At 42.7% G+C, this 14,901-nt stretch overlaps 1 protein-coding gene across 1 annotated transcript in view; it reads left to right on the forward strand.

Annotated features, from left to right (window-relative positions):
• Positions 1–14,901, forward strand: part of TRPC5 (transient receptor potential cation channel subfamily C member 5) — a 344,513-nt gene that overhangs the window by 299,972 nt on the left and 29,640 nt on the right. The window contains exon 7 of the mRNA XM_070290886.1: positions 6,193–6,388. Coding sequence (XP_070146987.1) covers positions 6,193–6,388 — 196 coding nt within the window. The remainder of the gene's footprint in view (positions 1–6,192; positions 6,389–14,901) is intronic.

The raw sequence follows: 14,901 nt of genomic DNA on the forward strand, positions 1-14,901 counted from the left end.
CACCTACCAGACTGAGACTCCCACTTTACAGGTCTTTCTCCTACCATAGAGGGGCCTAAGACATAAAGAAGTTCAACATGCCCATTGAACAGCTGAGTGAAAGAATGAATTCTAGTAGCAACCCTATCTTTAATTCTAGAAGATTCACTTTTCCTTCTGCCCTCTCTCGCATGGCTGAAGTATCTGGCCAGTTCTGTCACTCTGCTGATCCACTTTGAACTTGCTGTCAGCGACAACCCTTGGCCTTTCTCCTCCCTTCTCATCCTGTACGTGGGCACTTGGCCAGAGAACTAACCTCTACATTGATCCCTATTAAACTTCATCTTGTTAGTTCCAGCCCCTTGATCCCTATTAAACTTCATCATGTTAGTTCCAGCCCCTTGCTCCAAGCCATTGTAATCTTTCTGAATCTTATTTTTGTCATCCAATTAGCTTTTCTTCCCAATCTTGTATCTTCTGAAGATCTAAGAAGCTTGCCACCTATTCTCATATAAAGCATTGATAAAACTGTCATTCAGGCTTGTATTTGCTGGGTAGAATATTGGGTGGCTCTTAAAATTACATTTATGAAATGTGTGGTTTTTAAAGACATAAAAATTATGTCCAATATGACAACTAACATAGTTGTAACTAGATGTGAAAATAAATGATAATCTATGAAGGCAATAAAGAGACATGAAACAACAAGGTTTTTTTAGGTGGAAGGTTGATAATAGTCTTAAAAATAGCATATATACTGAATGCTGGGTCCAGGTACTATTACAAAATGAGCTTGATATGAATTAATTCATTTAATCCTCACAATCCTCATAGTGCTATGAGGTAGGTACTACTATTATTATCCACTTTACAGATCAAGAAATTAGGGTACAAGGAAGTTAATCAGACTGTGCCCAGTCATACAGGTCATAGTGCTGGAATCAGAACTTTAATCCAGGCATATAAGTTCCAGGTTGTGCTTTTATCCAAGGGTGTGGGTATAAGACTGAATTTGTAAAGTTATGTAAAATTAGATGTATAAAGTTGCAATCATCATAGATACATGTAAAGCTAAAGAGGCCAGAGCCATGACCTAGCAGGTCACTTAGGACCTCCTTGTAGATCATCATCATTCATTTGTAGCTGTTCCTGCTTAATCAGTGGTGATTTCTTTACCCAAATTCAGCCAATATATTCCCTTCTTATTTATTTGGATACAAACTCAGTCCCCATCAAAGGCTCTTTTGTTGTTGTTGTTGTTGTTGTTGTTCCGAGAAGGTTTTAAAGGTCCTTATTGAGTATCTTCAACTTTTTCTCCTAAATTCAATTCATAACCTTTCTACTGTTATCACAAGATGGCGCACCACTCATTCATACTTCCCTTACTTACGTGCTTCTATAGTCTTTTATAGATTTACCTAACATTTATTCAACAACTCCTACCTGCCAGGCAATGAGGATACTGAGTAAATGGCATCCTTATCATCCAGAAACACATAGTCTAACAGAGAACACAAACAATTAGAATAGCTGCATGTTTAATGCTTTCGCTATGCCAAGCACTGTGCCAAGTGCATTATATGCAAAACCTTACATGATAGAGAAAGGTGGTTAAATGTTTTGACTCCAGAGTCAAAAGAGCCGAGTACAAATACTACCTCTGCCACTTTCTGCCTGTGTGACCACTTTGTGCCTCAATTTCTTATCTGAAAAAAAAAGAATAGTAGCTACTTCATAGAGTTATTTTGAGAATCAAATATTACAATGCATGAGAAGCCTTTAGCACAGTGCCTGGCACACAAAACACAATAAATGTTAGCAGTTAGTACTTATCCTACCAATGGCCATTTTATAGATGAGGAAACTTGAAATTTAAAGAAGCCATGTGACTTGATCAAATTTTATAGTTAATAAGTTTGTCATGTGACTTTACCAAATTTTATAGTTAATATGTTTGTTTAGTGGCTAAGTTGTGTCCAATTCTTTTGCAACCCCCATGGACTGTAGCCTATCAGGCTCCTCTGTCCGTGGGAGTTTCCAGGCAAGAATACTGGAGGGGGTTGCCATTTCCTTCTTCAGGGAATCTTCCCAACCTAGGGATTGAAGCCCACATCTTCTGTATGGATAGGTGGATTCTTTACCACTGAGTCACCAGGGAAGCCCAATTAATATGTACAGAAGTTTAAAGTTTGCTCTTAGCCACTCCCCTCTCCTGTCTCTACAGTGTGATATGTGCATCTATGTAGTAAGGCTAGGCTGCTATGGGAGAACAAAAGAGGAGCATCTGACCCTACCTTGTAGGAAAGGAATCAGGGGAGGGCTCTAGAAGAGCTGGGGCTTTAGCTGAGGCTGGCAGGTCAAACAAGAGTTGGGTAGAGAAGAAGACAGGAAGGAAGTGGAGGCTGCAGGTTGGGAGCATGGTGGGAGCATTCCAACCAGAGTCAGAAACTTGTCAAAGGCAGGTTGCAATAAGAAACTGCCAAGTCCAGTGAACTACAAAATGGGTAGGGATGACCAAGAGATGACTATGCCTTTGCTCCCTGTGGGTTATCAGCACAACTTGGCACTGCTTTTTCCCAAGGAGACTTTCTTTTCCAATACATCCTCCACTTCTTCACTGGTCAGAGTGAAATGCAGAGGGGTCGATCTTTATACTCTTTCTGCCTTTAGAAAGATGAACTCATCTCAAAGATGAGACTTTCAGCAACTGTCATGAGGACCATAGTTCTTATCTCTATTCTACCAAGTCTCTCTTTGCTTCATGATCTAGTAATATTTATGGATGGCTCCCAACATGCACAAATCCCCTCTTAACTAGCTGGTGGGGATTTGTCTTGCAAGCAGTTAATATCAAGTCTTCTTGAATCTCTGTATCTTCACTTTTTGCCCCTTGTTGAGTCAGCAAGTTCTGTATACTTGTTGACTCTTTGCTAAATGAAAATGGACTCACTGTTTTCTCTGTTAATATCAAAATAGTATTCCTTTGGCACTTAGGATTCTGGGGTTTGGTCAACAAGTCTTTCCATCCCTGTGATGATTGTGTTATGGACCTGACCACCATGTAATGGTCCTCTAGGTCATGAATTCAATTGAGTCTAGAAGCCATGGAGCTTCATATAGATCTCTCACCAGAATGTTATTTTCTACCCCAAATATCAATCACCCATTTTACCTGGGCATGCATTTCAATAAGACATATTCTCCTAATGGCCAGATTGTATCATGACATTTTGTGCCCCATGTCAAGGGCACTTTCACTAACAACCACCAAAACCTGAGGAACAATCTTGTCCCCTTTCCTTATCTGTTATACAATCATACCTCTAGGGTCTCCCTGACTAGAATATCACAATTTAGGACAGATTCTAAATGCCTGGACTTTCACTTTTAGGAATCTTTGTATCAGTCATTGGAATGGCTAGTAGTAAACTTTCCACTTAAGCAGTAACCATCACAATTTTAATTGTTATGGGGCTGGGGGTGGAGGAGAGTAACATCATCCTTTCTGGAGAAGCAACCAATGAACTAAGACTTTGCCAGCATATTGATGACATATTTGCCCTGGCTTGTGGCCTTGTTGTCAGTCATGCAATCAACAAATACTTTGTGAATGCTTTCAATATTCAAGAACACTCAACTTCCAGAGATTCTGGTTCTTCAGTGTCATTTCTATTTGGTGCAGCTGTTCCTGTTTTTCTAAGCCCTATATTCCCCGACTTTTGTTATCCAGCTGCTGGGCTAGCTTCTTATGCCATTGCTGGCCTCCTGCCTGCCCTGACTTCTAATGGACACCGCTAGGTCCTAGATAGGCCTTCATAGCGGAACCAGATTCCTGCACTCCACGTCTTTTTCATTTTTGACACTCTGTCTGGTTATGTGACACACTGTATTGCCTGGCCCTGACTTGTAGAGTCTCCTGAAAATACAGATCCTGTAATAGGTCTGACTTGCCATATTCTAGTTCTTGTTCTCTGGCCCCTGAAGTCCAGACTCTCATCTTACTGTTGATTTTCAAATGTGTCTCCATCTGGCACTTACTTTCATCCAACAAAAAAAGATTTCTTCATTCTTGGCTAGCTCTCAAGTAATATGATGCTGAAAGGATAGTGGGAGCTATCCACTATGATTAGAAAAGAGCCATTTAACAGATGACAAAGGGCCAGATGCATGTCCCAAAGGAGGTCACCTGAGAATCAGGCCAGTGCAGAGCACAAGCTTCATCAAAATGAACTAACCCTCGCTGTGAAACCCTCACCTACTGAACATGCAATTATCAACAGGTTTGGAGTCTTCTAAACCTTAATCTAGTTATAACAGTAGTTGTATTATTAATATGTCTTCAATCATGTGTTCAACAAATCTAGTGCTGCTCAGTAGCTTGAGTCGTGTTTGACTCTTTGCAATCCCATGAACTGTAGGTTGCCAGGCTCCTCTGTCCATGGGATTTTCTCAGCAAGAATACTGGAGTGGGTTGCCATGCCCTACTCTAGGGGATCTTCTTGACCCAGGGATTAAACCAAGGTCTTTTACATCCCCTGCATTGGCAGGCAGGTTCCTTACCAATAGCGCCACATGGGAAGCCTATTATATGTCAGGTACATAGTAGCTGTATGCCTGTCTCTTTTCTCATAGAGCTTACTTTCTAGTGGAGATGAATAGAAAATCAACATAGAAACAGAATTAACTTAATAACATAATTTTAGAGAGTTTTAAATGCTACCAAAAACCTGAAACAAGACAACAGGATAGAGAGTAACTGGTGGGCCTACTTTAGGTAGGGTGACACTGGGGAGTCTGTCTAAGGAAGTGACGATTGAGCTGAGACCTCAGTGATGACAAGGAGACAGCCATGCAGAGATAGGGGGAAGAGCACTCCCAGACAGAGGAAATCTTTAAGACATTGCCCATGTATAACCCCCAAATGAACCCAAGAACCTGTCTCTAAGCTGCTTAAAATACACTGGGCTATAAAAACAACACATTTTGAGCCTTTCAAAAATTGAAAAGTTACATTCATCCTCAAAGTTGTATTTCTTGACTTCTCTGCCTCTTTTGTGTGCTGGAGAAATGATTGGTTAGTGCCTGCCTGGGAGCTGGCTACTTCGTATTGCTATATGCACAAATTTCTGAACATGATGCAAAAGAAAACCTGGACCCCAAAAACATATCCTTGCAAAAGTTACATATTAATATTTAGATGTGGAGACTATGAGAAGAAATAGTAATTTATGAAGCTATCCAATATAGAATAATGCATTGGTTTGGGGAGGTCAGAAGTACCTGGATTTGAATTCTGGCTCAGCACTTATAGCTTGGTCAAATTACTCAATCTCTGAACCTCTCTTTCCTCAGCAGTAATAATATCAGTCTTATAGGAATCATAATGTTAATATATGTAAAATGTCTAGTATGCTTTTATGGTTCTTCCCTGGTGGATCAGATGGTAAAGAATCTGCCTACAATGCAGGAGACCCCAGTTTGATCCCTGAGTCAAGAAGATCCCCTGGAGAATGGAATGGCTACACATTCCAGTATTCTTGCCTAAAGAATTCCATGAACAGAGGAGCCTGGTAGGCTACAGTCCATGGGGTTGCAAAGAGTCAGATACAACTGAGCGACTAACAAAACAGAAATGCTTTTATAGTAAATTCTCAATAATTGTTAGCTAATATATCATTAAAAACAATTCATATAAATTTTCATTCAAGAATCCTGAAGCTACTCTACTGAGCTTAGCACCATTCTGGGCCCTGTGGGAACCACAAAAGGAGTGTCAGAAATGGTTTAAAGTTGCTCATGTTCACTTAGGTGGCAAGTGTCAGAGATGTTTTTAACCCAGGGAAGTGTAACCCAAGTACCATATTGTTAGCCATTGCACTCCTGCCTCTATGTATTTAGAAAGGTGGTAAGTCACATGGTCTGAAGATAAAGGAGAGAGTTTGGTGGAGGAAGTAGTGCTTGAAATAAGTCTTGGAAAATTAAAGGTTCTGTGTAGATTGAGAAGAAGGAGATGACATTCCAGGTGGAAGGGCAAGGCATAAGACATACGAGTGGGAACAAACAGACTTGGGTGGATTGTGCTGGAGAAGAGACCAAAATACGTGAGACCATCAGTCTACCTGCTGGGATGCAACCTCCTTATTAATTAATTAATTAATCACATTTTTTTCTTGCTTCTCCTCGAGAACTAATCTTCTCTTTGATCTCTTTTAGGCTCTTTGAAACCCTTCAGTCCCTCTTCTGGTCTGTATTTGGCCTTTTAAATCTCTATGTCACCAATGTGAAAGCCAGACATGAGTTCACAGAGTTTGTGGGAGCAACCATGTTTGGGACATACAATGTCATCTCCCTGGTGGTGCTGCTGAACATGCTGATCGCCATGATGAACAACTCCTACCAACTTATTGCTGTAAGTCACTTTGCTCTACAAGGCAACAGGTAGAGGGGTGGGTACCTTGGTTTCAGGAGTGGTCACAGTGGGCTGGAGCCCATTGGAAACTCAAGGAAAGAGTCCATCTGCCTTAGTTATTTTACACTAGCTTTTCTAGCTATTAGATTGAATTATTTCTTTCTAAGGCAACTCAGTTTGGACTGTTAGTCCTTTGAATCTTAGTAATCTAGAAGATGTTCTAGTGAATAAGAGTTTCTGGTTACCTGTTAAAATTATGTTTAAATCTCTGAATCCATCTTCTTGCCTTGGTAAGAAGAGCTCAGGAGGTACGAGCAGTTTGGCTACAACATGTCCCCTCACTAATCTCTAGGGTGGATTGAACTGATCCATCTTAATTGTAGACATCTTTCTCCCAAAACTGAGCAGTCTATTTATTGCCAAAGACAACTTTCTCAGAGGGTGGTATTTTTGTTTTTAAATCAAAAATATATGAGTGACTATAGTCTGCTGTAAGATACTCTGAAATAGAGTTCTATGGCTGAATCTTTTTTTGACCATCATATTATCATTTGGATCAGTAGTTATTACTCTAAACTAAAAATGATGAAGGTATAGGATATGGGATTAGTGCAATCCCTCTCTTGGTTTTTGATGTCAAAATAAATATCTAACCTTAGCTTATTTTCTTATGATTTCTAAAAATGCAAGTGTTAGCAAAGAAATTCTGGCTACTTGAGGTCCTGTTTAATTAGATATCAGTGAATTTGGATGTTTAGTTGTATACATAAATACTACATTGTCTTTATTCATCCACATATCAATGGATGATAAAGAATATACCTGCCAGTACAGGAGATGTGGGTTTGATCCCCACGGTCAGGAAGGCCCCCTGGAGAAGGAAATGGCAACTTGCTCCAGTATTCTTGCCCGGAAAATCCCACGGACAGAGGAGCTTGGTGGGCTACAGTCCATGGGGTTGCAAAAGAGTCAGACATGACTTAGCAACTAAACAACAACATTAATGGACACTTAGGTTGTTTCCATATCTTGGCTATAGTGAATAATGTTGCAGTGAACATGGAGGTGGAGATATCCCTTCAAGATAGTGATTTCATTTCCTTCAGATAAATACAAAGAAGTGCAATTTCCAGATCATATGGTACTTCTACTTCTAACTTTTTGAGGGAACGCCATGCTGTTTTCCATAGTGGCTATAACAATTTACATTCCCATCAACTGAACACCAGGTTTCCCTTTTCTCCATTCCCTCACCACTACTTGTTATTTTTATTTCTATAATAGCCATCCTAACTGGTATGAGGTGATATCTCACTGTTGGTCTTGATTTATATTTCCCTGATGAAGAATGATGTTGAGCAACTTTTTATGTACCTGTTGGCCATTTGCATGTCTGACTCAATGGTCTTTAATATCCCTGCCAGCTCTGATATTCGATGAGTCTGAGTGTCTATAGATGAACAGCTCTCAAGGTCCTTTCTAGCTTGAAATTCTCTCCATCTGTTGCTTTTGAAATGAAATATAGTTTGCTTTCTCTCTCTCTCCCCTCCAAACCCAACTAGACCAACAACTCTGAAACACTCTATGCTCACTCCTAACCTGTCTCTATAAGGGAGAAAGGCATATACAATCTCAAGGGTTCATTTTTCCACCACTACGCCTATTATCCAAACCCCCTACCCCTACCAAAGATGGCAATATTTGTGCTGAGGCATTTGTCATTTTCTCCCTGGGCGTCTTGCAGCTGATTGCTCCTAATGGCAGAGAAAAGGGAGAGATTTTCTTGTCATCTAATGCAGGGCTGTGATGTTTTCCACTGAGTTTGGTGACATTTTGCTAGGACGGGTAGAAATCTCCAACTTCAGCTCTCTTGTCAGCACCTGCTGGTAGTAAGCTGTGTTTCAATGCCGCCTACTGCTGCACCTGGAGAAAACGCCTCAGCTTGAGAGAAAGCTGGGGGTGGGCCTTGCAGAGAGATGTCCTTAATAGGGTCTATACCATCTCACACATCTAAAGTCATAGTCAACCATCCTGAACACTACCTGCTGCTTTGAGATCCTCTGTAAATGTGTCTTTACCATTTGGAACTGGCTCCAATGGGATCTGATTCCAAAGATATCTGGTTCCGTTTACATGGTAAAGACCAGCAAGTAGATTTGATTCCACTTGCCACATCTCTACTTCAGCAGTGAATGCAGTCTTTAGAAAGGCCTAGACACGGGGGAAAGGTTTACAAGAAAGGAAGCCACTGAAGACAAATCTCTCCTACTTCAAAAGGTGGCACAGGGCTTTCCTGGTTGTCCAGCGATTAAGAATCCACCTACCAATACAGGGGACATGGCTTCAATCCCTGGTTCTGGAAGATCCCACATGCCGCGAGGCAACTAAGCCCATGCACCACAACTACTGAGCTTATGCCCTAGAGCTGGTGAGTCACAACTACTATAGCCCACGCAGCCTAGAGCCCGTGCTCCACAAGAGAAGCCACTGCAATAAGTCTGTACACTGCAACGAAGAGTAGCCTCCACTTGCCACAACTAGAGAAAGAAGCCTGCTTGCAGCAATGAAGACTCAGCACAGCCAAAAAAAAAAAAAAAAAAAAAAAAACAAGGAAGCATAGGCTGACTTAGTCTAATTAGACACTCAGTTGTTGACACGGATTCACTGTGAATCTGTGACGTATGGGCACCACAGCACACCACAGCTGTGCTCTGTGGTCTCAGCCAACATCAGCAAGTGAAGCTGGCCATGTTGTACATTATTATTATTAGTGTTGTTTGCAATCAGCAGTGATTTACTTTCCTCCATTTATTCTTATCTCTCCTCGAGCTCATTTTCCTCTGTGATACTTCCTTCAACACACCCACCTTGTCACTGCTGTGCCTGATGTGTATGCTCACGATTCCATCAAGTGAAGCTGTCCTTGATAACTTTTTAATCAAATTCACCCATATACAAATATTAGGTGGGAGAAACAGACCAGTCCCACCAAAGTCATTTAACTTAGGCCCTCTTCCTACCCCAACTCACCCACAGGGGTCATGTCTGTTGCCTGAGATGGGTCCTCACAAAACATGAGGCTCATGATGAGCTGTGATCAAGCTTTGCTTGGCAAGTTAATAAGAAGCCTGGGTTTCTTTGGCTGCTGTGAAGTGTGCAGGCTAATAATGAGAGCAAGTCCATAGCACTTGCCTCACTGAGCCACATCTGCTGGGGAGAGGCCATACAAATGGGATTGGTTATCTGCCTTGGAGTGGCAGTGCTTGGAGGCTCAGATGATGGATGAACTCACCCACTGCATAAGACAGCCATGCAAATGGAGACATTTACCAGAAAAAAAAAAAAAAAAAACAGAAAAACAAATGTGGTGGCACAGAAACAGCAGGCAAGGCTGGAAGGGGCCACTGCACACCTTCCCCTAATCATCCGAGACCAACTTCAGACTCTCTGAGCTCAGAAAAGAAGGCAGCACTTCACACACTATGGAGCAGATAAACAACTGCTAGGCACAGATATGCTATCCCCACTTGTTAAAATATTAAAGAATTTTCATACCAGTTGGTAAATAGCTACAGCTCCAGCTATTGTCTCTGGGATGCCTCCAGGCCACTCCACAATCTTGCAAGTAAAGGGTAACACCTGGAGCAGCAGGTATTCTCCACGCCCCTGCTCCGGGGCTATTGTTGGCATATATTCTGATTGGTTAGTTTCTCAAACAGCTGATTATTGTGGGGTGAGGGGGCTCACAAGGCTAAAATGCTGCCTCAAGATTTCCCACCCTAATCATTAGGACCATGACTATGATGAGATGGCACACCTGTGATTACATTGCATTACATGGCAAAAGGGGTTTTGCAGATATAATTAAGGTTACCACACAGGAAGAGTATCCAGGTGGGCCTAATCTAATCTCATGAGTCTTTTAAAAGCAGAAGGAATGTCAGAGATTTGAAGCACATGGAGGATTTGGTGTATCATTGCTGGCTTGAAGATGGAGGGAATCATGCAGTAAAAAATATGGGTGGTGTTTAGGAGATGAGTATGACCCCCACTTGACAGCCTGCATAGAAAAGGGGACCACAGTCCTCATACCACAAGGAAATAAATTCTGCCAACAATATAAATGAAGTTGAGACAGATTCATCTCCAGAGTCTCCAGATAACAGCTGAGCTATGCTGACACCTTGATTTCAGCCTTGGGAAGGCCAATGTGACGGGAGTGGAGTACACAAAGGGGAGACAAGTTGGAGATGAGGTCATGGAGGTGAAGGACAGATCAGGTAGGGCCTGATCAACCTTTGTGAAGACTTTGGATTCTTCTCTGAGTGAAATGGGGAGCTGTGGGAGGGTTTTAAACTGAGGAGGTACATGATGGGAGTTGGACCATAAAGAAGGCTGAGCGCTGAAGAACTGATACTTTTGAATTGTGGCACTGGAGAAGATGCTTGAAACTCCCTTGGACTGCAAGGAGATCAAGCCAATCAATCCTAAAGGAAATCAGTCCTGAAAATTCACTGGGAGGACTGATGCTGAGGCTCCAGTACTTTGGCCACCTGATGTGAAGAGCTGACTCATTGGAAAAGACCCTGATGCTAGGAAAGACTGAGGGGAGGAGAAGTGGGCAACAGAGGATGAGATGGTTGGATGGCATCACCAACTCAATGAACATGCATTTGAGCAAGCTCTGAGAGATAGTGAAGGACAAGGAAACCTGGCATCCTGCAGTCTATGGGGTCACAAAGAGTCAGACACAACTTAGTGACTGAACAACAACATTGTGATCTAACTGGCATTTTAATAAGATTGCTGTGGCTGATTGAGAAGAGATGGAATGAATGGTACAGGGACAGAGACTAATTATGAGACCATTGCACTGACCACATAAGAGCTGTTGGTGGCTTAGACAAGGGTGGTCATGATGGACACAATGAGAAATGACACTTCATCAACATAACTGTGGACTCTTAGTATCCAAGAACTGTTAAGAAAACCAAATAAAACAGCAACACTGCCAGCCAAGTCACCTAAGGGATGGTATATCCTCTTCCCAGGTGAATAAGCTGGGAATTCAAGTTGTACAATTTTTGTAACATTGGAGTCAAATTTTTATAACTGTCTGTTCCCTTTGGGATGCCCTCAAGCAATCTAGATACCAATTTTTCTCCTTGCTGCTTAGACTTTTCCCTGTTGCTAAACCATTGTCTGGAATCTTATCAGAAATTGCTACATTTAATTAACAAGAAAACATTCAGAATGGCAGAGGACATTTTCACAGTACCCCACCACCACCCAAACCTATGAAAGCCTGCTGATCATCCCATTTCAGTGAAGGCTACATGCTATAAATGATATAAATATAAAGACACAGTAGATGCCTTTTCTGCTACTGTTGCTGCTGCTGCTGCTTTTGGGGAGCTTTAAATCCAGAGGGAAAAGTCTGATGAGTTAAATAACAATAGTGCTATTACCCTGAGCATATAATAGTAGTGATTGCAGAGAGCATGGACTCAGGAGTAGTCAGCCTGCCTGATTTGAAACCTGGACTCTTGCCACTTAGTGTAGTTGGGGTAACTGAATCTCTTTCTCCCTCATTTGACTCCTCTGTAAAAAGGGGGTGGATAATTAGGCTTTTCATCTGCTGCTTACCCTCAGATCCACTCCCTGTTCATTTCCTGCGCTGGTCTGTATCAGGGAACTACATTTCCCATAGTCCTTTGCCATTTGCTTCTGTGTGGGATTGACCAACCGGAAGGTAGGAAGAAGAGAGAAGCTAGGATATTTCTTCCCCATGTCCAACCTTACTTTTTGTGGCACTTCCAGCAGCAGCTGTGTTTCCTACAGGGCTCATCTCTGGTAGCTCCAGCTACCACCAAGCATCCCCCTCTCCTTGGCACCAGCTTCTGCAAGGCAGCCCCATCTTGGCTCTAGTTCCCACCAGATAGATCCAGTCTCCAAGCTCTGGCAACACCACTCACCATGTCTTCACGCTGTCCCTCTAACTCCAGGGATAAGAGTGGCTTCCTGTTGTTGCTAATCTTGAGTTGCCTCAGTGCCTCCTGTTTGGTTCTCGACTCTTCCATCCCCTGTGACTAATCTGTATTAAATCTCCTATGTTTGAAAGGAGATTTCTGTTTTTCTGGCTACCTCCCAACCAGTACCTATTTGATTGGGTTGTTGTGGGGCTGATTTAGGAAGTACACATCGAGTTGAGCATTGGAGGTCAAATCTGGAAAGACAGAATAGTGGGGACAGCTTTTAGATCTCAATCCCTGGGGGCTTCCCTTGTGGCTCAGCTGATAAAGAATCCACCTGCAATGCGGGAGACCTGGGTTCAATCCCTGGGTTTGCAAGGTCTCCTGAAGAAGGGAAAGGCTACCCATTCCAGTATTCTGGCCTGGAGAATTCCATGGACTCTATAGTCCATGGGGTTGCAAAGTGTCAGACACAACTGAGTGCCTTTCACTTCACACTGGCAGAGAAATAGCTGGCATGTGCTGTGTGTGCTAAGTCGCTTCAGTCATGTCTGACCCTTTGCAACCCTGTGGATTGTAGCCCACCAGGCTCCTCTGTCTATGGGATTCTCCAGGCAAGAACACTAGAGCAGGTTGCGATGTCCTCCTCCAGGGGATCTTCCTGACCCAGGGATCGAACCCACATCTCTTACATCCCCTGTTTTGGCAGGCAGATTCTTTGCCACTAATGCAACCTGGGAAGCACCTGGGAAGCCCAATAGCAGGCATACCAGCAAGGACTGGCTTGGTGTTGACTGGGGGGTGGAGGCAGTGCTGTAAAGAGTGTAGAAGCTTGCCTCACTCCTTTCTACCTCTCATCCTTATTCCCCATGAAAATATCTTCAAATGAGAAGGAAGTCCTCCCTGTGCAAACAGGGACTATGCTCCCACAAGGAGGGGAAGCATGTCGACAAGTCATATCTCTAGAAGCTGGATGACAAAGTTTAGAGCCTGCCTTTAGAAAAATAATTTTTAAAGATGAGGTCTGCTTTTGTGGCTTCCCATATCCCCATGCTGAGTCCTCATGTTGCTGTCTACTTGGCTTAGCACAGCACCTGGGGTTAACTGCCTTACCTTACCTGGACAAGCCCGTGGCCTGGCCTCCACCTCTAGTCTCAAGCTGAAGTCTTTCTCATTTCCCTAAGGCTTAGAGAAATCAGAAATAAGAATACAGTGAATATCTGGCGTAGACACAAGCCTTTGTTAAATCCCAGGCACTTTCTATCTAGCATCATACAGCACTTCCCTGGTGGCTCAGTGGTAAAGAACCCGCCTGCCGATGCAGGAGATGTGGGTTCAATCCCTGGATTGGGAAGATCCCATGAAGGAAATGGCAACCCATTCCAGTACTCTTGCCTGGGAAATTCCATGGGCAGAGGAGCCTAGGAGGCTATAGTCCATGGGGTGGCAAGTAAAGACTTTAGCAACTAAACAACAACAATCATTATAACTGTTATCAGTAAAACTACTGGGGATCTGCCTGGTGGTTCAATGATTGAGAATCTGCCTTGCAATGCAGGGGATACAGATTTGATCCCTGTCAGGAAACTAAGATCACACATTCCACGGGGCAACTAGGCCCACACACCACAACTAGAGAGAAGTGTGCTGCAACTAAGACTCCAGGCAGCCAAATAAATAAATATTTTTAAAAATAAATAAATAATAAAACTACCACTTATTGAGCAGTTATAATGTGCCAGACACAATATAAAGCACTTTTCATGTATATTTTCTCATTAAATCCCTACAACTAACTGAGGTAGGTACTATTATCGATTCAATTTTATAGGTGAGGAACTGAGGCACAGAGCTAAAGTGACTGGCCCAAGGGCACATCTTTCATAAGAGCACCAGCAAGTCTGTCTGATCCAAAGTGATAATGACACCACACACCTCCTTTCCTGCATGAACCCAAGCCCCTAGGCCCTGGTGTACACCCTCCACTCCACCCCACCCAATGTCAGACTCCCCTAGCTTTGCCTCTCCACTTGGTTCACTGACTCACTGACTCTTCCTTGGGTTCTAACCAGAGGGATCTTCTAAGGAGTCTTCTTTGGTTTCAGAGACTAAGTGACTTCTGTTTTCCTGAGGTCAGATCCCCTGACCACCAACTCCCCAACACACACACACACACACACACACACACACACACACACACACACACACTTTTTTTTTCCTTTTTTTTTTGCCCACCAGACTTCAAACTTCTGGTTTCTTGTTAGTTCTGCCCCTAATATCCCCAGCCTCCCCAAACAATCACACAATCCACCTGAAATCATCACACCCACAGAAGATAAAAAGTTCAGAGCTACTAAGCTTATTTGCATGACAAAAATTCCTCATTCAACTTACACATGCTGCCTTGGGATCTCTCAGCCCTTTTCCTTCTCAAACAGTTCTTGGATACTTTAAATTCTCTTGAAACTATATCCATAGCAGTAAATGGACTGACTATCCACCCTCCAGCTGCAGTTTGGTAGAGAGGAGCATTCTCTCAGC

Source organism: Ovis canadensis, chromosome X, assembly GCF_042477335.2.
Source record: "Ovis canadensis isolate MfBH-ARS-UI-01 breed Bighorn chromosome X, ARS-UI_OviCan_v2, whole genome shotgun sequence".
Classification (NCBI taxonomy): Eukaryota; Metazoa; Chordata; class Mammalia; order Artiodactyla; family Bovidae; genus Ovis; species Ovis canadensis.